The sequence below is a fragment of the Paramisgurnus dabryanus genome, chromosome 5 (assembly GCF_030506205.2).
Source record: "Paramisgurnus dabryanus chromosome 5, PD_genome_1.1, whole genome shotgun sequence".
Lineage (NCBI taxonomy): Eukaryota > Metazoa > Chordata > Actinopteri > Cypriniformes > Cobitidae > Paramisgurnus > Paramisgurnus dabryanus.
Genome location: NC_133341.1, coordinates 13,283,995 through 13,308,163, shown reverse-complemented (window position 1 = coordinate 13,308,163; position 24,169 = coordinate 13,283,995). Strand labels below are relative to the sequence as shown.

The window sequence follows — 24,169 nt, the reverse complement described above, 5'->3', positions numbered from 1 at the left end:
GTGGACATGTCATAAAATAAAAAAGTGTTTTTTTATTCTTTGCAATGTGTTTGTTACCACCCAACACTAAGAAAAAAATTCTAGAACTTTTTTTCTGGTTCTCAGTAGGATATATACACAAATGTCCTAAACTTGTTAAACCAATTTTCATTTCAAACCATTACTTTTTTACACAAAATGTGTATTTAAAATAAGCTGAAATGAAACAAAACATGTAGTGAAAAGCACTACAAAAATAAAGATGATCCATCCTAAATGGGGTCTGGTCATGTTGCACTCTACATATCAACACCAGGTGGCAGTAAAGGATAACTCGCCATAGTCAATAACCTACAGATTAAATAAATGCCACTGATGATTACACTGCTTGTTCTGTGGCAAAGGAAACAATCCTTATTTTGCACTTTTAGCACATAAATGTTAAGGGATCAGATAAAGATAAGTTTTGCTGCATGTTCCTAATATGTAGTCATAAGCAGTTTATTACAACAAAACATGGTCAGATCATTGACAAAATGGGTTTAAATAGTATTTAAAAATTGTATTATGTGAGTGTGTCATGAATTTATGCAATGCCAAAAAGTGTCATATAAAACTCGACTGTTTTGAGCCGTTTGCAATTTTTGTCTAAACTTTAATTGTAAAAACTAGACAAAAATTACTTTTTTTTCTATACAATTTGAAATAAACACACAGAGTTTATATTATGAATATTTACATTAAAGTACATTAAAATTGAAGTTTTTTTAAAAGTGCTCCCCACCTTTTTTACAAAAGTTACACAAGCTCGACAACTGAACCAAATCAAAAAATATTCGTCAAAACTCGGATGGCCACAGGTTTTGTTCCCACAGTGTTAAAGAGGGAGGAGGAGGGGGCTTTTCAACTCGTGCATGCATCTGCTAGTGTCTCCAATAACTCACTTTAAAGAGCGGTTCGTGAGGTGGTTGTTAGTGCGCGCTCTCTGTAATTATTCCCCTCCAAGTTTTCTTTGTAATTCGCTTGTACTTTTAAAAGTCGCGGATTTCGTGTGGGAAACACTCACTGCTATGAAGTTTCGTTGATCATTGAGTTGGACAGCGCACTGGAGTGTATATTCGGACTGGAAGCTTCCCAGTAACGATACCTACCGTCTTACCGCAGGACTTCAGCCACTGGTGCAGCTTACATTTGAGCCCTCGGATAAGCAACGATGATACTCTCTATTTCAGATTCAAGTTAAAGCGGTTGTATTTTTTAACATTTGGATTAAGACAACAGTTTTTAAAGTGAACATGGGTCCTTTTTGGATCTTTATTGTCGCTTTAATTGGATGTAGTAGCAGCTCGACCGGAGTAGAAGGTTGGTGTTCCTGTTATCGTGATTTCACTTAATTCAGTTGTAAATTTGTCTCAAATAAGTAAAGCAAAACAAATCTATGCAGGTGCTTTGCTAAGTGGCCGGTTGCAGAAATCGATGTACAGATAGGGATGGAAACAGGCGATCACATTAGCAGTGCGCAATCCAGAGATTTCAATCATGTACTGACTGAAGTCTGCGACTGAGGCTGTTTCCTAATTATTAACGTAGTCTTATCGGCATATCAAACGCGATGCGCATCATTTCCGTTCAACGCTATCTTTGATCCGACTGCAATTTACACACGTGATACATAACAAGTGCAGACATTTAATGGACTGACTATAGGGATTGTTACTGACAAGTTGTTCGGCAGTAAATATATTTTACGATACTAAAGATGAGTCTGTTAAACTTTAGTTTCAGTCAGCATTGAAAACTTAAAAGTCTTTACAAGATTTTCACCATTCAGTTTGTGTATCTCAATCAAGTGCATTTGTTATTATGCATTAATTATGCAGTCATAAAGTTTTTATATAGATTTTAATTAGTATTAAGTATTTTAATATGAACAGGAGTGAAACATTTTATTTTTATTTTAATACTAAACATACTAATATGTGAAAAAAATCAAAGCCTGTTATTGTAACACACTCACATCCTTTCTTTCTGCATCCATTTGAGTGAAAACCATTAAATGTCATTAAAGAACTGCGTGACAATCTTTTGTGTTACTGTCACATGAAGGGCATTTATGTATGTCCAAGACATTGTCAAATACGTGATTGCCATGACTGTGACATTTGTCTGCAAGTAATAATGAACTTGTCAGTTGGCTTGTGGGTGAAAGCTCATGCACTGATTTCTTTTCTCCGTTTTTCCCCATCCACAGGAGCATGTGTCCATCAAGGCTCGTTGTATGAGGTACGTATCCGCTTCTTTTCAATTTCTTTGCAGATGAGTTGCACTGTTCCTGAGTCGAGATCTGGAACTTTAAACCATAATCCAGTCCTGTTTAGAACCGGACATTGCGTTATTAATTATTTAAGGGACCATTATCACAGCACTGGCTCTGAAAGGAGTCACCTGATAAAGTATCAGTCAGATAGACCTAACACTCACTACAGATATATTTGAGGAGAAGTGCCTCATAAATAATGAACACGTGCTGACTTTGTGAATGTTAATGAAGATGATATGATTTAGATTATTTATCTTGGGAAATGGATTGTAGTTTGAGAAAAAATATTTCCAGGTATCTCTTTCTCAGCTTAGTGCAAAGGGCAACCCCTCTCAGATATCCATGGGTTCGTTTGTCCTCATTTGCAACACAGCGGGATTTTGTACGATACGATTGTTCTTTCGATGTGCCCTTTACAGATCTAATGGCAATTTGGGTCATTTTAAACATCACCCATGATTACTTGCAGGAGTAATATTATGCTTACAGATGTTTGATATATTTCTGACTGCATGAGCATCAGCATCTTATTTTCTTTAAAAATGCTTAATTTTTGAACATGGAAATGTGCACATGTTTTCTTTGTGGAAAATAATGACTAATCTCGCCCTGTGCCATTGTGAATTGACAGTAATTAAAAGTAGTGTAAACACAGGGGCAGGATTCCTCTGGCTCTGCTTTGAGATCTGAGCTTTGGAAGTGAATAGTATGTGTGCATAATGCCCTATAACTTGGCTTCTCCTGAGATTGAAGAGTATTTGTGTGGAAAGGGGGAAGAGACTTTGGAAGATGGTCGCGGGCAGGTGGGGACATGCAGGGGTGAGTCAGGAAAAGGCTCTGGAGAGTTCAATAGAAAAGTCAGCCAAAACACCTGGACAAAGAGACAAAGCTTCCCAATAAAGCAAGAAAAAGAACAAAATTTAGGGCAGCAATGGTCATTTAAATCTCTGGGCACTATCTATTGGCAAATTAATCTCTAATTAGAAGAGTAAATAGTTTCATTTTATGCTGACTTTATGGTCAAAACCTTTAAATGAGTGTAAGTTTCCATAGTGCAGTATAATGTAACTTATTATTACACCTCTTTGTTGTGTGTGTGCATGCAGACCTTTACATCATACAGACATTTAGAGAGTATAACTGAAACTAGAACAGTAGATGCTATGTTTATAAGAAGACACCTGTACACACCTGTTTTGCATCTTTTTTGTTGGAAATTGCACAAAGATGAATGAGACTCAGTACAAGAACACTTGCCCTATACCATTAAGCAGTACACACTTTGAAATAAGGTACAACACCATATCTAAACATATCAGTCTTGCCCCGGGGCATAAATTCCTTGTGTTGCAAGTAGTCCGCCTCTAAGCAATGGAAATGTAGGGCAACTCAAGAATAGAACGGACTAAATACAGACTGCCGAAATTACACAGATGTTTTTGCTTGTTCGATATGACAATTTTTTATGAATAATTTACACTTATGCATTTGGCAGATGCTTTTATTCACAGCGGCATTCAAGCTATATATTTTATCAATGCATGAACTCCCTGGAAATGACCTTGGCTCTAGCCATTGTGCTACAGGAAGCTGCCAACATAAACATAAAAAGGTTTAAAAAGGACTTTTCACACTAAATAAAATAAAATTATTTTAAAATTATTTAAACTCAAGGTTAATGGAATCCTGGGTTATCTGTTTCACGTTTCACACTGTTCATACTTAACCAGGGGTTAAGAGATAACCTTGGATATTCATAATCTGATGTTTCACACTGTGCATTCCTAGCGTTTTCATTTGCATATTTGTGGTGTCGACAGTCATGATTGGATAAAAAGTGATGTCAAACTGACTGAATTAAAACCGCCCTGCTTTAAATAACCGCAAGTCTTGCGCTTCTGCGTCAGTGACAGAACAGCTCGCAACGTAAATCTCTCTTGGCTGTTTTAAGTCTCCTAGGATGTCATTTTTACTTCAATTTAGGTGTTTTGTCATTACATAAATCATAATATGAGGTATGTGCTCTTCAATTTGTGATTGGCTGTCTGTTGCTAAGTATTGAGTCACAACCCCACTTCGTTTTACACTGCATGTGTTTGGTACCGCAATGCAGGGTTAACCCCACAAAAGCAGGGTTTTATATAACCCTAGGTTAATTTCAGGAATAACACCACTTCTAAATTACAAGTGTGAAACAAGTGGGTTTTAGAACGAAGATAACCCAAGGTTAAGCACAGCGTAAAAAGCCCTAAATTGTACTATACGTTGCTGTATAATGAACTTTTCAGAATATAGCATGATGAACTGGATTATTTGCCAAAGCCCCAATAGTAATTCCCTCAGTAGAGGAACTGACTTTCCTACCACCCATGATGTTAGAAATCCCTCAAGTCATTCATGAGGGCAACCATGTTCCTCACAGGATAAAACATTAAGCTGTCGTGACCTCATGGCACATACTCTAGAGCTTTGACTTAAGCCTCAGTTTGTCTAGTATATTTTCCTTCCTCTTGTTTTATGAGACAAATCATTTAATACCATTAAACTGGCATGTTTTGTGATGTCTCAATGCACGTAAAGATGGAGCTGAAACTTAATCCTGTAGACCTTTACATAGCATTGTAAAACAAAACATGCAGACAATATTTTTTTTCTGTTGCTAGGAGTTACAGACCTTTTTGTTTATTGTTGGATACTATTTTAACACCACCACAAAAAGGATTTAAGTATTTTATTGGCTCATTTTAGTATATTATTGCTACATTAATGAGCTGATGTAGTGTAGTTCCACAGGTTTCTTTTTGTCGGTATATATTCACATGCCTCCAATGGGTTATCCAGCTGAACTTTAGATAAGTGACTTATAGGTGCTGAACCCTTTTTCTGGCCCACTGAACACATGAGATTTTCTCCCACTGACCGACCTAAACAGCAATATAAAAACCCATTCTCTTGTGTCCAGGGCACACAAAGATGTTTGACATAGCTGAAAGTGGCTGAGCGGTATTTAAATTCCTGGACAATATAAAGAGCACAGATTTGACTCGTTTAAAAGCAAACAGCCTTATTGGCTAATACACAAACATTGGACTATCTTAACACTTTAGACAGCTAGTTCACATTTTTGAGTTGTTTGTCTAGAGGTCATCAGGTTTTGTTGGCTAGTTTGCTTTGAGCACAGCTCCGAGAAGTGTGTTTGCATAACATTCGTTGCTGTGGACAGATTTGTAGACGCAAAGGATGTGTATTGTTAAACCACGACCACACACTAACTTTAGTCTAACACTTCTCTACACACTCTCTCTCTCTCTCTCTCTCTCTCTCTCTCTCTCTCTCTCTCTCTCTCTCTCTCTCTCTCTCTCTCTCTCTCTGCTACCTACAAATTTAAAGAGCAGCCGCACTTCACCTTGTTTATGGTCATGGCATGACTTTTCAACACTAGTGTTAAGCCACAGCAGGTAGGAGAGATATGTGGCTTTTATCCAAATGAGAAAATCAGTCATGAGCAGTCAATCCATAGCGGGGCAAGACCATGGGTTTGATTTTTTTCAGCTGGCATTCTTATGGAGTTGGATGCATGGTGTTCAAAGGTGTGTTACAATGCATATAAACTCATACCTGTGACTACACATTTAATATTAAATTACGTATGCCTATAGACGGTTTTAGCGGCAACAACGTAAACAAATGGCTGTTGTGGCCTAAACTTAACTTCAGGTGGACTTCTGAAAATAATCAATAACATCAGAGTCCTTATAGAGTGGATTATTTTTGATAAAAAACAAACAAATAAACAGTTAGTTACGTAAGGGATAATCCACGGCTAGCCATGCATTAAAGGGTTTTAATGCACGACGTAGAGGCGAAGAACCACCCGACGCGTAGCGGAGGGTGGTTGTCTCTGCAAAGTGCATTAAAACCCTTTAATGCATGGCTAGCCGTGGATTATCCCGCTTATACCTTGGTTATTTGCCAAGTTAAAGCTGTAATTAATGTTAACAGTGTGATTTTTTATCAGACGGGTAAAAATTACGGTCATTTTCTTAAGTTAAGGCTCGCACTCCATCCGCTTTAAATAAAGTAGTGCTGAAATAAAACCTGCACACTTTAAAGAGAGACGCACTTATGTCTCTCTCTCTCTCTCTCTCTCTCTCTCTCTCTCTCTCTCTCTCTCTCTCTCTCTCTCTCTCTCTCTCTCTCTCTCTGCAAGAGTAAATGTGTTACTATGGTTACCAATGTTTATAGTAGCAGATTAATTTCTAACTGTAATCAAACTGACTGGAACTACCTGTGCATTAAATGGTTTTAATGCACACCTTCCAGCCAATCAGAATCGAGTATTTAAACAGACCATGGTATAACTACGTATAAATCATAGGTAAAGTGTATCAAAAATTACACTGGGCTAACATTACTGTGTAAAATAAATGTATACAATGTTAGCCACAGATCTTTGAATTCTTGCCTGGCTGCCAAATCCGCACAGCGGTGATTCATGCTCACTGCATAACTGTCAACCTTACTGTTTTACCCAATATTCTCCCGTATTTTACCATTCTATTCGCTATCATCCCGTTTAAATATTTTCCTATATTTTTAAGCTTTCTATAAAAAAAGTCCCACTGTGCGTATTTGATATGCTTGCTATATTTACCTCCGGAAAAAAACAGGCAGCAGTATTACCCTCCAATAAAACGAGAAGAAGAACAGCATACCGAGGACACGCACACTCAGTGTACACGTCCGCTCACTACACAGGTACACAAAATCGCACATTTAGATGTGCACGCGACGTAGTTCAGCTCATTTTTGTAAACACTGCTGTTTGTGCTTTACTGTCATGTAAAATCAATCACACTGGTCAAGCTTACAAATACACTCCTTAGAAGGTGTTAAGGATTGCAACGTCTGTGACGTATGTGTATTACAAGTCCTTTGCAGATTCAGGATAGCCACACAACAAATAAAAAAGGTATCCCCTATCCATTTTCTTAAGTGGTTAGAACTGGGTTTTCAAAGTGTGGGGTGGGGGTTTCTCTAATCTTACCCTGGAGGTCCGGAGCCCCTGCAGAGTTTAGCTCCAACCCTAATCAAACGTACCCACCTGTGATTTTCTAGTGATCATTCAGACCTTGTTTAGCTTGCACAGGTGTGTTTGATCAAGGTTGGAGCTAAACTCTGCAGGGCTTCGTACCTCCAGGGTAAGATTTACTTTTCACTTGGTGGTTATAGTGAATGACTTAAAAACAGTTTTGTCTTATTCATTACAATTATTGGCAAAGGTTTTGATGCACACTGTATCTGATGCGGTATTAATTCATCCGTTGCAATGAAGTCTTCTTATGTTGACACTTTTCACTGCGAGTGGATAGCAACAAGTTATCGTTCAGCTATCTTAAGCAAGGCAGCTTTCTCATTTCATCCCTGCTGGAGGCTGCTGTCTTTGTCCTCCGCTCCGCGTGTGTGCTCGTGTGTGTGCGTTCACTTCACTGGGATGAGTTAACTGTAGAGGTCACATTTTGAGTGTGTGATACCATACCTGACAATAACGGCACTTTCTATCTGTCTTTATATTCCATCTCTTTTCATTCCTCACTGTGTCATACTTTGTTCTGCGATGTGGATAAACTTGTCAGAGGCTTTTGATATTAGCTTGTACTGTGGCACCTCTCAAAATGCTTGCTACGGATGCAAAAACCCAGAAAATTGAACCTGATCTGAATATTTTTATGACAGACAAAAGTTTCGGAAGCAGTGTGTAAATGTGATTGACCCAACAGACCCATGTGCAAAGATCTTTATTAATGAAGAAATTACTGTAATGCAGTAATGCCTTTTTGCTGTTGCGTTGCTTTGACTGCATCCCTTGTGAATCATCTACTAGAGCAGTGGTTTTCAAACTGTGGGCCGCGAGATGGTGCCAGGGGGGCCCCAGTTTTGTGACATTTTATGAAATACATTAATTTATCATGAATTCTGTGTAATTAAACCTAAAAAAATAAGCCTACTAACCAAAAGCACTACTTTTTTGTATAATTTAATGTTTTTTATTAAAATGCTGAGTTTTAGAACAGTTTTTTGTCACAAATTTTCTTTGGGGGCCGCGAAGGAATGCTCCGTACTCAAGGGGGGCCGCACGCTGAAAAAGTTTGGGAACCACTGTAGAGAACAGTGCTGCAATATGAAATGGGTTGAATACATTGCTAAAATGTATATTATCTCTAAATAGTATCATGGCTTCTTTTTTTTAAGGCCAGCTCATAATGAGGTAATTTTTTGGTTGGAATCACCTTACCTGCCATTTACTTGAGGTGTAGTTTTGCGTTCTCCTGAAATAAAGAGAAGAGTTCAGCTACTAGTGGGTTTCCCTTAAGTGCAGCTGCTGGCAGAGCTCAACCTGCTGGCAGTCAGGATAATTCATGCTCAGACATGATTCATTCTAACATTTAGGATTCAACAGTTGATGCACTACAATTGAATTCCCTGTTTGAAGGTTGAGGTGTGGAGAACCATGCTGCAGTGTGGGTGAAGAGTCTGGCTTTGTGCGAAAGGTCAATTTTAAGTGTAATTGTCGTCAGTCATGGTATCGAGTTGTCTTTAACGTTTTAGTATTTAAGGAAAGTTTTGCAGGCTGTAAACCAATACTTCATCTCCATCATGGTGATCTACACATCTGTGACTTCACCTATGCTATTGTTCAAACACACGGCTCTCTGTGAATTCCATGGAGACAAGCGGAGGTGAAACGACAGAGGTGCAGAAAGACTGTAGCCTGAGGAAAGAGAGAGCCAGACGGGGCCTGTCTTTGGCTCCAATCTCCTCCCCCCTCAGGTGCTTAATTTTGGTTCTTGCTCATGTTCTTCTGTTTACGGGGCAAAACAAAGCCTCGGCGGCGTGGCCTGCTGCACAAGACTTTGGAACAGAGTTTCCACTTGTTTTGCTGGTTCAAAGAGATCTTCACACATCAACAGGTCTTGGCTACAGTCCATTGTATAACAAAGGATCCAACTAGAAGCTTTAGCCAAGGAAACTGTCATCCAATTCCACATTGTTTAGAAGTATTTGATAATGAACTTAACTGGAGGCAAGCCCCTGGCAGGTGACTGGGGGAGAATGAATGGGTTTTATAATCAGCATTAATCTTATTCAGCCTGGCATTTATGAGTGCTTATTTAAGAGTGATTTGTGATAGAATTAAGATGCTTTATTGTTTTCCTGATCGTGTCTTGGAATTTTATTACAAAGCCCCCTTTCTGAGAGTTTAATGAAATATCCACAGATGTTTTGGCAATTTAAAAGGTATTAAAAGCTGAATTTGGTGCTAGTTGGGGAAATATTAATCCATTTGATGAATGGTCACTTATCAGTTATAAATCTGTGTCACTGTGAATGGCAGAGAATTAGAGAACAGAGACACTGCAGCTTGTCTATACTCTGAATGCTTTAAGCACTATAGCCAGACCTGCTATTAAAGTCCCTTTAATAGCAGGACTGGTCTTAAAGCATTAGGAGACAAGCTTGTTTTATCACAGCTAACAGATGTGCTGCAGGGTTTCTCTAGTTTAAATAAAAGATCTGCTTTTTGGAAACAGCCAGGTTTATACTGTTTGGTGTCATTCACATTGAAACCTTTAAAGTACATGGTAAAGACACTTAAACCTCATTTACACAGCACTTTGGTCCCAGAAAATATCTGTAAAATTAGCAGACAGGCTTCTTTGTGAACACAATCACGTCCCATAAATGTTCTGGGATTGCTCTCGGAAAGGGGACCAAGAAACATTGCCGTAAGATACACAAAAAGCATTGTGTGTGAATAAGACGCAGAAACATTGCCGTAAGTGGTGTGCCAAAGAGAAAGATAGAAATAACGGATAATGAGCAAAGTGCTTCGGAGAAAAAAACAACAAAGTGCAGGACTTTAAAGACGTCATGCGTCTTTATGCAGGATCTTTACATCATCTTTGTGAACAGATCACGCACAGATTCTGGAAAATAATTGGCAGTTTGAATGAACCAAAAATCACACAATCCCAGAAAAATCCCGGATACATTTTCCGTGTATTTTCCGTAATGTCTGTGTGAAAAGGACTTTAGTTAGTGTTTATTATAAATTTCCTTTATAACCTTAACTGAACAATGTTACTTTTCTCATTTTACTTCAAAGCTTTAAACTTGTTAATACAACATTGATTTTGTAAGAATGGAAAGGTTTTTCTTTGCGTTTTTCGCATATTGACAACAATGTTGTCAAAACGATCCCTGTTTACTAAAACGACTTAAAACATTTTTATTATGGATGTCAGATGAGCAGTTGGCGATGTCGTAAGATGTCTGAACACGTAATAAGCATGCATGACATCACCATTTTTACAATTTTTACGTTTTTGTAGTGTGCACAGAGAATATAGGTGGAAATACATTTGTTGCGGTTATGCGCATGAACCGAAACTTAAAGGGACATTCCACTTTTTTGGAAAATATGCTTATTTTCCGCCTCCCCCAGAGTTAAACATTTGATTTTTACCGGTTTGGAATCCATTCAGCTGATCTCCGAGGCTGGTGTAACCACTTTTAGCATAGCTTAGCATAATCCATTAAATCTGTTTAGTCCATTAGCATCGCGCCTTAAAAAATAACCCAAAAGTGTCGATATTTTTCCTATTTAAAACTTGATTCTTCTGTAGTTACATTGTACTAAGACAGACGGAAAATTTAAAGTTGCAATTTTCGAGGCAGATATGGCTAGGAACATACTCTCATTCTGGCGTAATAATCAAGGACTTTGCTACCGTAACATGGCTGCAGTAGGCGCAATGATATTACGCATAAGCTGAAAATAGTCCCATTAGTAACTTTCAATAGCAGGGCACTATTTACCACGCCAATCAAATGTTTAACTCTAGAGGAGCTGGAAAATGAGCATATTTTCCAAAAAAGTAGAGTGTCCCTTTAAGTGATTTCTAAAAACATTAGCTGTGTCCCAATTCAAGGGCTGCAACCTTATAAGCATGAGACCTTAAAAGGTGAGCACTCGGTCTTTCAAGGTGGAAGCCTCAGAAGTTCGCAAAGAGACCTGAAATGAGAATGTCTAACCTTTGAGACCCATAATTGGCGTCACCTGCTGCACGCGCCCACCGCGCCTGTCAGCAGGACACAGCGGAGACGTTTCTGACTTATTAACATAAATATGAAATCAGAAAAATATCAATTTATTTTAGAAAATATGACACGTTGATGTAGATTAAACTATTCAACAGTAAGCAGGGCTCAACGCAAATATTTTTTTATACTAGCCCGGTCGGGCCAGTGGTTCATGTATTTACTTGCCCTGCCAAAATTTTCACTGGCCCCGGTAAAAAAATGTCCATGTCACATATTTAAAAATAATAATTCAAGTAAAATATAATTGTACACATATACAACAAACATGTTCCAATTAAAAAAGGTTCCCAACTTTTCTGCTTTACCTGTAAACTGACATTAAATTTTGCAAAATATTGCATTGTTTCTTTCGTCGTGTTTTACCCAAGTAAATGTCTGCTTCCCAGATGTTAAATAATATACATTGATGAAAATATATTTTAGTGACTGAGGGTGAAGCACTGGCCCGATCGGGCAAGTGACAATACTTTTTACTGGCCCGAACGTCTCTCACGCTTGCCCCGGGCAACCGGGCAGTCCTTTATGTTGAGCCCTGGTAAGGCAAATTAATAAACCTCAGAAGTATACGCAACATAAAAAGAATAATATTAACACAAAACATAACTTATAATACTAAATCAGTGACAAGAATTTTTTTCTGATAAATACACTTTTATTTAATAAAGGTTTTAATTGTTTATTTTAGAATATCCATCTATTATATGCAGCCGTTGAAGACTCGCAATGACTTTTGGGATATCCTCGGCTGTTAAGGATCCATTCTTTCTATCCTTAACAGTGCAGAGAAATGAGGACGCATTTTTAGGCTTCATTCTTAGCATACTTTAAATTGGGACGGCCTTACCAGCCTCAAGTCGCGCTGCTGTGACGCAATCGGTCTTAAAATACGTCCTTAGAAGGTCGCAGCCTTTGAATTGGGACACAGCCATTGTCGAAAAATTAAATGGCAGCCAGGCAAGAATTTAGGGACCTCTACAGTAGCTAACATTGTATACATTGATTTTACACAGTAACCTTAGCTCAGTGTAATTGTTGTTGATATGTGTTAGATCTGACATATAAACAAATTTAATTTACATTCCCTTACATTTATTTCCCTTGTTATCAGAACTAAGCTATTGTTAAATTACTTTGTTGTTATTGATTCTATATGGAATTCTACTGGAAGTTGCTTTTAGCTCACAATAGCCATTTGTTTATGTTCTTGCTGCTAAAACCTATAAAGTCTGTAAAGTTTTTTGTTTTCATGCCTTGTTGTTGTTGTGCGAAGAATGACCAAAGCGACTAAAAAGTTTAAGTTAAAAATGGTGCTGTGTAAATGGCTCTTAAAACCAAGTGATGAGAAACCTCCCCCACAGAAAAGCCTTTCTACAGGGTTTGTTTAGGAGATTCATGAGAAGGAAGATGAGGGTAGGGGAAGAATGGCACACAATGGAGTAGATGGGGTTAAGTGAGGGCTCTAAAGTTTAGTGACCTTTACACCGTGAGCTCACTTTGTTGTCTTTTTGTAAATTTGGTTCACTCACCACCAGATATATTTTGGTAAATTTATAGCTATTTTTAGCTTTATTTAGTTTCCCTGGTCATAATTTTATGTTTATGCTTACCAACGTAAAATATGTTTTTCACAAACTGAAAAAAAAAATCAGATAAGATTAAAACTTGTCCTTAGCTGAACTGTTGTTCTAGTTTTAAAATGGCTTTGCTGCCCAGCAGATTCTGAGCCCCTGCCTCACAACGGTGTCATGATGCCATCAACAAACCTGTGGGTGTATAAATAGTAGGCAATACATCTGCTCGGGGTCATGCTTCCCATGCCTTTGCACACATGCATTTTTTATATTGTCCTGAGAATAGCAGACACCCTGTTTCCTACAGAGAACCGTGTCAGTAAAGCGCGACTACATTTGTTGCAGTCAGACAAGGTAAACAAGCCCCTAGGCTTCTTTAAGCCCCCCTCACTGTTAGGGTTTCACAGGCGTCAGCCATCTCATCGGCTCAGATCTGCATTCGCCTGCAAGGCACTCTGTATCTGTGTGTTTTCTCTCATTTGTCATCGTTTTTGTATTTTTAACAGGAATAAAAAGGTGTGTATTCCTGTTGGTACCTGATATTAACATTTCTTGAGTAATCGGATTACAAGGGCCAGCCAAAACAGATTTATTTTACACCTGGTTTTAGCATACATCAGCTTTTGAATTTTATTGAGGTTGTTTATTTTGTTCAGTTATTATGTTGGTGTGTAACTCAATGTTGTAGATTATAAACAAGTATATACACGTTGATAGATATACATGATGTATATATAACATGGGACTTTCCTATTTTTACTGTAAGTGTGCAGAGTAATGTTTTTTTATCTGGCAGAATGATGTGTGCTGTGAGTATGTGAGACTCTGTCGATGTTGTCCAGGTTGCATCAGACTCACAAGGGTTCACACTACAAATGATGGACTGAAAGCCCTAATGCTGTTTGTACTCAAAAAGTCAAGCAATCATTACTTAAATTGTGCATCTTGGATCCATAATTTAACCATCTTTGTTCATTTAACTTATTAACTTCCCTAAACTTAAAATTTCAAGTGCAGTTAACTATCAGTTCAAAATGCCGTGAGGAATACCCATAAGCCCTTGCGCCTGAAAATTTTGAATGATTTATCTTTGGTCCAAGAATAACAACTGTATAAACCATATAATAACCAATATAAACCAGTTGATAATAAGAAAAATTCTTAGAGTTTTACACTCTTTGTAACATTATTGATGTTTTTATTGATGTCACCATTCAGGTGATCAGTGTTTACTTTGGTATGCATGCACCACATTTAAAGGAACAGTATGTAAGAAATTTATATCAATTAATCATAAAATGGCCCTGATATGTTACTAGACATTAAGAAAACATTTTCATTTCAAATACTTATATCACTGACAACCGTGGTCTGGCCAGGAAAATGGGGCACCAAGTGCACCAAGTGCACCAAGTTTTATGAACACCAAGTGAAATGAATTGTTTAAGTGCACTGTACGAACTTAACAATTTAAGTTCAGTTTATGTGGCCACCAAGTTAGGGGAACTTAAATGTATAAGTTTTAGGGAGACCCATTACTTAATTGAATTGAGGCAACGAGTTTACTCAATCAAATGAGTTCAGTCAACTTATTAGGGGTTTCAGTGTGCACGTCCTGAATACCTCCATTTGGGGTTTAAATTATATTAAAGCATTTCCCAACATGCAATATATCATGTTTACAGCTGTAATGCATGTATCGTTGACCACTTTTGTTTGGACCGCATGAGTGTACTTTACTTTTAGTAAAAAATTTAAAGTTACAAAACTTTTAAAAATGTGGTAAAACCTAAAAATATTTAAACATTTTCAACTTAAAATATTCACTTTTAGCTGTTTTGAATTAATATTTTTTGTTGATCCAACTTTTACTTTTTAAAATGTTGTACCATTAAAATCTTTCATCATAGAAGAAAGGGACATTTTACTTAATAAATTGGTTTCACAGACATTTTACAAAATTGGAATTTTCCAGTTATTCAAGTGTCTGAGCTTTAAATTCATTAAATATTTAACTTAAAAGTTTATGTGTCATGGCTCTGTTTTCAGGTCACAGGTTTTCATTGGCTGTTTCTCAATCGGAAGGCTGCATCCTCCAGAGATCGCACATTCAGGCTGTATACCTTATCAAGCCTGGTTTATTTAAGTTAACTGAGCACTACATTTGCAATTTAGAAGCATATTACAATAATTTATGATTAGCTAAGAATAAAAAGGCAACTTTATAATTGTTAATATTCTCAAATAAGAAAGTCTTGATGACATATGCAACCTACAATTGCGACCGCCGCAGCACCCTTCCGATTGAGAAATGGACAGAGTGATAGTGACAGAGCCACGGCAGCCCCATGTTTCCTGTGAAGGCATTTGGCCTTGTTTATTCAGGCCATGTGCTTTCTGTCTCCTCATTGACTCCGCCCCTTGTCTCCTCAATTATCTCCTTATTATTATTTGATTCATGTCACCTGTTGCACTCTTAATTTATCCCCTATTTAATTCCCTTATGTTTGCTGTCTTGTGCCAGTTTGTTTTGTGCTTTTGTGGCTGTCTATGTTCCAGTTGTTTATCTAGCCAAGTCACCTGGTCACTTCATGCGTTTTCTCTGATCGGATAGCTATCTGATCGTTAAAAGACCAGGTGTAAATGCCCTCCAAACATTTTCGAGGCGGATTTAAATCCAATCGCTCAAACCACTTCAGGAGTTGGTCTGGGACGCATTTCAGACGAAACTGGACAAGAGTAAATCTGGTTGATGAAACCACATCTTTCAGTGCATAACTCCCTAACGTAAGCACGTCACCCCAAAGTTAGCCGTCAAAGAGGTAAACAAACAAAGACGACACACTCGTTGCTTTATGGAGCGACGACAGCGGGTAAAAAAGCTTCCTAGAATGATCAATAAAAGAGTCTAATGACAAACTCAAATGATATTAAACAATGAAATAAACTTTGAAAGAGTTTTGTGAACGATTTTCCCGTCATGGACCTGTACATTAAATCACAGCTTCGTCATTCTCCAGCTGCGCTGTACTGCAAGCTTCAGCTCATGCCGAGCACCTGCCCAACATACAGTACAACATACAATAAGTGCTGCCTTTTGTTGCATAAACGTCGTCTTAAGTTTTTTAAGGCGGAGTAATCAAAAGTGTATTTGCATTTTGGGCGGGAATAAAAGATCAGATTCAAATCCGTTTTGCCAAGACGCATTTATGTGGCCAAATGTAAATGGAACAGTTTTAACAAATCAGAAAGCTATCCGATCAGAGAAAACACATGAAGTGACCAGGTGTAAAAAGGCTGTTTGCCAAATCTGTTCTTGTTAATGTTTTGCCCCCTTGTGGGATTTTGGTTTCTGATTAAATTAAAGTCTTGTTTATATATGCCTAAACTTGGGTTCTGCCTCCTGACAGTATCTGGAGATGTTACAATTATTTATCAAAAATCCAGAATGTTGAAAAATATGCAAGAACATTGTCACACTGTAAAAAATGCATTATGAAGTTAAAACCACTTGGTTATTCAAGTCAATTCAACCTACTATTTTAAGTTTTGACTTTGGATAAGTTGACATAACTTATAAAAGCAAGTTGAAATTGTTAAAGTAATATAATAAATATATGTTGATTTGATATAATTTTTAAAGTGCAGGTATACAAGCATTATGCATTTTAGTGATTGAATGTAATGATAGTATATTTATTTAAGTTTAAGTTGAAGCCTAATGTTTGTTTAAGAAAAATCCCTTAATCATCCAAGGTTTCCTGCAGAAAATTTGTTAGTTAAGGTGATAGGGTTGTGCAGGTGGGCGGGCCGGGGGCATGGCAATCAAAGGGGCGGGGCATAACACACTCAAATAAAACTCAATTTTGAAGAAACTATGACAGAAAATGAACACATACTAGATTATTAATGAATTACATGTTTTATAAACAGGCTAGTTATCCTCCAGACAGTGACGGACCATGTCTTTCTCTCATTTCGGCCATGTGGCGGTACTGTAATTTTGGATGACCTAGTTAAGGTGGTAGTGTATCCCAGCTTAGGTGGGCCGCCCGAAACTGAAAAGTGCTGCGGGAAACCCTGTCATCCAAGACCAAAGTGAAGTGCATTAATAAATATCATTCACATAAAGTCTATGAAAGCTGACAAGCTGTATACTTCTTCAGCAGTTGTAAAACCAAATTTAAAGGTGTGTAATATGTATATTAGATACAGTACAGTCTGTTTTTTATTATTAGGCACTTTTCCATATTGCCATTTCACTTGAGTACTGTGGCTCTTAAATGTTACTTGAAAATCTAGATATGTCTGTTTGGAAAGTCAGGTCCAGACTTATGATAAATGTTAAAAACATTCATGCTTATTTTGTCTTTGATCTTGGTGTGTTTTCCCTGCAAGCATTATAGTATAGTGATAAAAACCTCAAAGCCTAATGCCACTTCACAGGTTCAGGGCTTTTCTGAGAAGAAAATGCTATATCAGACTCCTGCATACAACACTATTTAATCTCATTTTTTTTAATATTACTCCCCAACTCCCCTAATCTTTTGGCGTAGTGCTTCCTTGTTGAAAGGAATCTGCTTGTTCTTTGTACCATCTGTGTTCAGGCTCTCTTCTTTAATGGCCAGTCTCTGTGCTGTGGGATGATTTACAGGTAGACATGACAGTGTGGATGGTAATGCACAGTTTCCTTACATTCCCTGTGGTTATCCCAGGGCTGTCTCACTACTCTTCTCCTCTCCTGTCATCCGTCTTTACATCAAACGAACGCTACACTTAGCTTCTCTCTGTTCAGGTGTCATGACAGTGATTGTAAGCGGTACAAAACACCTGGATATGGTCTGCTTTGCCTCTTCATGGGGAAAACTGTAATTTGCAACGGAAGGATTGTAAAACAGAGTAGAACGGAAAGGGAGATATTTTCTGAACCTGGTGCTGATCTGTAATTAGGTTTGACTGTTTAGTCATTTCACAGGCATATGAAAATTACCATTTACGTAATTGAGAACAAAGCATCATGAATGAGAGAACCTAGGAGCATTTTGTGGGAAATGTTATGATTCTGAAGAAGTTTTGCTTTTTAAATCCTTCACTTGGCAGCTTTCATAGAGTAGTTCACGAACCTTATTGCAAATAAAGCGTCACTTGTATTATAGATAGATATTGATAGATGCATATGCACTTTTTTCTACATTAAGATGATTATTAACCATTTCTCTTGAAATCCTTGAATGTAAATGATTTTTAAGCACTTTCTTTGATGTGCACAATGATTCACCATTTATGGTCAATCCGTTTAAGAGTCTAATTTAAGATTTAACCAGACAGATGTTTCACTCACTGACCCAGAGTCATACCATAACAAAGTCATATTAACAAGCACCAGAGGCATTCAAGCTAAGCCGTATACAAAGCTTCCTTCCTCTGATCCCCATCAGAAGAAAAGACTTTTGGTACCCAATGTCCCGTTACTGAACCATAGATAAGGAGTGATATGACAGATCACTACTTTATCTTTGTATTTGTATGTAAGGATCACAAAAACTGTACCATTGAGTGTTTTTTTCAGCATCATTCTGTACATTACTGGGTGTACTGATAATCTTTAATGTATATATTTTTTTTTCAATTACACAATGATGTGATCCTGACTGCTTTAGCTCATGAAAATGATTTCAAATAAGCCGCATTTATTGTATGGAATGAGGACTAATATTCTGTGTAATGTCATAGGAAACCGATTTTAGGATTATAAATGAGGCATATCTTATCAGTATAATGGTGACATTAAAAGTGGAAATAAGCAGAGCCACATAATTTGCTGTATTATTGTGAAAAATGAGATAGTAATGGATACTTTGGAGATATATCAGGCAAGAAGCTCTGTGGAGTTTTTCACTCCTAATGTGCTCTTGCAAACTCGGTAACATTGGAGAACCTTCAAACACATTTTAGTTCAAGTTCAAAGCTCTTTACAGTGTTTTTACAAAATAGGATTTATCTTGCGGTCCAGCAAAAGGGCATGTTTCAACACTCAGTTGTGCCACTGTGCTTTATATTAAGAGCTTACAAAAAGGATACAAGTTTGACCTTTGAGAGTGCTGTGTTGCTGGTTTTCCTTTCAAGAACAGTAATGGGTCAGGAGGGTTGGACAGGTTTGAGCAGTAGAGGGACCATTTTTATAGCATTGACTGATACCTGTTAAGAGAGAAAGAGTAATACTTTAACAGACAGATTAGATTTCCAATGAAGTGCTAATTATATAGGCTCTATCTAAATCCACAGAGGGAACGGGTATTTACTGTTAGAGGTGATTAAAACTGAAGGGGTTTGTGAGTCATGCAGCCTTCACCTGCTTTATAAGTCTGTATAATTTGACATCATATTTCTGTCGGCTGTGATTTGATTTTTATAAGATGTTATGTAACATTATAAGTAGCTGTTGTTTTTCTTAAGAGATATGGACAGGGAAAATGAAGTGGCTGTATAAAGCCCAAATGTTGCTGGTCTGTTCCCTGGATGGATCATTACTGGAAAGAGTTGCCTGCATCATCAAAACTGTGTCTTTAAACAAGACACTTAAAGTCAAGCTGTTGCAAAAGAGCTGCCACTGACAAAATGCATGGGATTTTGGATTAGAGCAATGATTACTGATTTTTATTTAATATTTTGCATTTATGCATTTGATAGATTTATCCAAAATGACTTAGAGCATTGTAAGGTAAATATTTTACTAGTATTTGTGTTCCCTGAGGGTTAAACCCATGATCCTTTGCACTGGTAACGCAATGCACTACCAATTGAGCTGCAGGAAAACTATTATTAAACATATACATTTTACATTTGGCAGATAGTAGAGTATGGGCCCTATTTTGCACCCAGTGCAATTGACTTTGTCAGTGACGCATGTATCATTCGTATTTTGCACCGGCGCACAGCGGGTTTTTCCCTCCACAGACGCACGTCGGCAAACTAGGGAATGAACTTGCGCTCCCTGGGCGGTTCAGCGCAAAAAAGGAGGCGTGTTCCAACGCAAACCATCCCTGATGCTATTTTCCAGTTTCAAAAAACAATTGCGCCACTGACAAAAAAAACTAGTCTAAAGTCAGTGGCGTGTTTATCTTGGACCCATTTCTTGGGTCCAATTTTTAAAGCCCCCAAACCGCCTTCAACACTTTCAGCGGTGAGGGTGGACGCAGCGATGTCCTCTGCTGGCGTCAGGTTCTGTGTAGAGGCAGATCCACCTCCCGTTACACTGTGTGCCCGATTTATGCTGGCAAGCTTGGAATTCCCCCGTCTCCTGACATCATTGTAGCACTTGGCGCAACGTCCCGGGGATGCCAGCTGATGAGACAATTGTGGATATTTCCTCCCACACCTGATTAACCGACGCTGATTTGGGCGGGTTTCTCCCATCCCCACACAAAACAACTTCTCTGTCTTTGACTGCTCTTACAAGAACGTCGGTCTCCTCGGCTGTGAACCGCTCCTGGCTTGCGCCTGGTAAATCCGTCATAATAATAGCAACCCGCCATGTAACTTGCACCCTTGCGTTTAAAGGGAATGTTGGATAGCGTTCTGATTGGTTTATTTGACGTTACGCCCAAACCACACCTATGAATAATGAACCTACTTCAGACCAACCCCTTATTGATTTGCGCCTGGCGCAAGAGTTATTTCTCCCGCCGGGAAAATAGCAACAGCGCCCAAGATCCGCCCACAAAATCACTTGCGCATTGCGCTTCGCACTTGCGTTTCAGATCGTTAAAATAGGGCCCTAAATGTCTGGATTTTATGCTGTGTCTTTGCAGGGCTCACAAAATCGCTAGCCCGACGTCCCTTCTATAAGGAAATAAACATCCCCCTAATGTTATTTTTGGAGCTTGTTAATGGCTGTTTCTGAGTTGTAAGTTTGTGTTTTTTCAGTATGGATCTGTAAAACGTAACTGTAAAGTTAATAGTAGAACTTCAGCCTAAACGCTAGCATATAGCATGTAGCGCTAACTCAGCAGTCACAACTTTGGTTTAAGCATTGTAACAACATTGTAATTACTTTAATGTGTAATTTAATGTTGGGGTGTACATCTCGACTGTGATGTCACAGTTGGTGTTATGTAGAGATTGGCCTGTTTTCCAGCAAATTTTTTTGCATGCACAAGGTTTACATAGAAATGAGGAAACAAATGCGTTTGAGGCTTATTGTTTTATTGTTAATAAATGTAAATGTGCATATCTTCGTTTAAATCTAGATTTTTTTGCTGTCATGTTTGTTATTCCACTTGGACATCAGAAATCCCATTATATGGTGATGGTCAAGTAGGAGTTCATGGTTTAACAAACAGATAGACGTTCCACTCCCTTGCCTAGAGTCATGTCACAACAAAGCCAACAAAGCACCCGAGGCATTAGGCTAAACCATATACAAACCCCCTATAGAGAAAAGACAAGACACAGCTTTGGTACCAAAAGTTTTGTTACAATGGAAAAGGAGATATTCATACATCAAACTTAGTTTATCTTTTGTTGTGGTTGTATGTAAAGATCCCCAAAACAAAGATACAATAATGAAGTGGCATATCTTTTTGTAACAACATATTCTTTATGTTGAGATGCCTTTGTCGTAGAATCAGGTTGGTATTTTAGAAGTGTGCAATGTTAAGCTGTTGCCCCCTGGGTGAGGAGGGGAGCAGTGTTGTAAGACATGAATACACCACTATTCATTCTTTCATATCCTTTTTTTCCAGGGGTCAGATCCAGGTCAGCACCTTGTCTTAATGCAATTTTGTTTTTCTAGTGAAATGTGTTGTAACAAAACTTCACTTAAATGATAGTTTACAGTTTTTAAATGGCTTAAAAATTGATCCCCACATGGAATACGACAATAGAAAATGTGTAAACAATATATTTATTTTGTATTTACATACACCTGCCATGTTTTTTAAACATTTTAGAGTTTAGGATAATACATGTTTTTATTAATTTTATTTACTTTTATTTATATTTAGACCATGAGTTTAACAATTATTTCACATAATTATTAACACCTATTAAAATTTCATAGATTAATTCACATGAAATGTTTAAATTGACTTTGGTGGAGGTGTTATTTAATTACCACTGCATATTTTGTCCTGAACATTTTCAAAAAGGGCAAAATTATGAATGCATATTGCTCATTTTAATAGAAGCATAAATGCACACCTCGCCATGCCTGGATAATGTCACAGCTATTCCAATAACATTATTTGCACAAGTGACACATTCTTATCTCCAAAACAACCACATCAAGAGTGCATCCTCCAAATTAGCTTCATTTGGTGGTCCAGGGAAGTTTGTGTTGCCATTATTGAAATAGGGATGAGGGTGCCAGAGATGAGAGGGTCTCAGGGGGCTAAAAGGGGAGAGGCTTTTTGTCACTGTTACCCTACAATGAACCCCAAAAGAGACTGCAAAATCCAGCTATAGCAAGTCGTCTTGTCACCATGAATGCGTCTATTGTTAAAACCCCTGGCTGCATTGTAAAGGAGCTGACCCCATTCCGAAACCTGCCCCTCCAACCTCTCGATCAGCCCTGTTTGTCTTCCAAGCAGCTCTGCTTTCCAGCCTTTCGCTGAGGTTCAAAGATTAAGGGCATTCTTAGATGCCAGAGACCCATTACCTGTGTCCACAAAGCCTGTTAATAATACACCAATGTAGATCAACAGCTTGATAGCAGTTTTACTCCTTCATAGTAATTCATTCAGTTATTTATTATCAACACGGAGGCTCTTGCATTGTGGAAGCCAACTGGGCGAAGGTGGAGGAGGGGTTTATGCACACTCGCCAGGCTCTGTCCCTATTTTTGACTTTGGCTTTGATTTCATTTGTTGCAGCGAGAAGGCGCCATTACTTCTCTGAATGGATCCCTGATGAATAAGCATGCCTTAGCACAATTTCACGCAATTGCATGATGCTCAACCTCTATGGACTCAAGTTGATTTCTTTCTATAAAGACTGATTTTTTAGCATTTACTATCACTTGTTATTGTGGTGACATGGTGGTGAAATCCTCATGTGGACTGCCGTTATAGTTCACTGTGATTTTGCTAACTAGAATGCTGTGCTTTGAAGTGTTGCCAGTGGATTGCTGTGCTGTTTTGTGTGGCTGAGCTGGGTAAGATGCCTTGCGTTCTCTGGAGGGCAGCCACTTATCCTGCAATGAGTGCTTAGGGACTATCCCAACGTGGGACATATGCTAAAGCAGCAGTGTTGGAGCTGACACATGTCGCTATGCTTTACTGCCTTTCTCTGTATTTTCCCTGCTTAAACAAACACTTCAGACAGCCTAAGCTGGTTTGATGGTCTGTTTTAAGGCACTTTTGGCCACTTTTTGTCTAATAATGCTTTGAGACCAGCTGGCTTCCGTGTCAAATCAGTAGATGATTAGCTTGTCTATGCTAGGAGACCCATTCAATTGACATAAACCAGCTAAGACCAGCATAATACCTTAGACTGGTAAAAGATGTTTTGTTTTTGTATTCCAGCAGGGTTTAATGTAACGAAAAGGTCACAAGTTATCTCAAGAAATGCATTTTAAAATAGGATCATCAACATAGATGCAGATTTTCTTATAAAATATTTGACTCATGGCTTTTCAGTCATACCTGCTAATATTTAATTTGATTATAAACTACATGACTAGGCTTCTGTACTGTATTTAAGTCTTTTGCCATGGTCGGGTTGTGCCTCATACATCCAGAAAAGTAAAGCTGCTGGCTCTTTGATCGCCCCCTGGTGGCTGGATGCAGTACAAGTCATAAACCGCGCGCTCTCCATGCAAACGAACGGGACGAATGGTTTTGGTCCTTTAAGGTAGTTGTTATCACGCTGATATATGTTCAATTGTTTATTTTCGTGATAAGTTTCATTTTAGCAAGTAATTTAATGCTATGAAAACGATGCGTGTCGTTATGATTGACATTTGTGATTGACAGCTTCTCCGAGCGGACTCTCGGAGCTTCGATTAAAGATTGAAGAACTAACTGAACTAACTGAACTAACTATTCATTTTCGATTTCGGTGTTATTTAACATTGACAAAATGAGTTGTATTTAACGTACCTTATTTTTGCAAGCCAGTCAAATGAGACTTTCAA

General features: G+C 38.1%; 1 protein-coding gene across 1 annotated transcript in view; it reads left to right on the top strand.

The window, feature by feature from the left end:
• The first annotated feature begins 928 nt into the window (after positions 1 to 928).
• fras1 (Fraser extracellular matrix complex subunit 1) overlaps positions 929 to 24,169 on the top strand; it is a 148,403-nt gene continuing 125,162 nt past the window's right edge. Inside the window, exons 1-2 of the mRNA XM_065267216.2 lie at positions 929 to 1,341; positions 2,231 to 2,262. Of these exons, the coding sequence (XP_065123288.2) occupies positions 1,275 to 1,341; positions 2,231 to 2,262 (99 nt within the window). The 5' untranslated portion in view covers positions 929 to 1,274. The remainder of the gene's footprint in view (positions 1,342 to 2,230; positions 2,263 to 24,169) is intronic.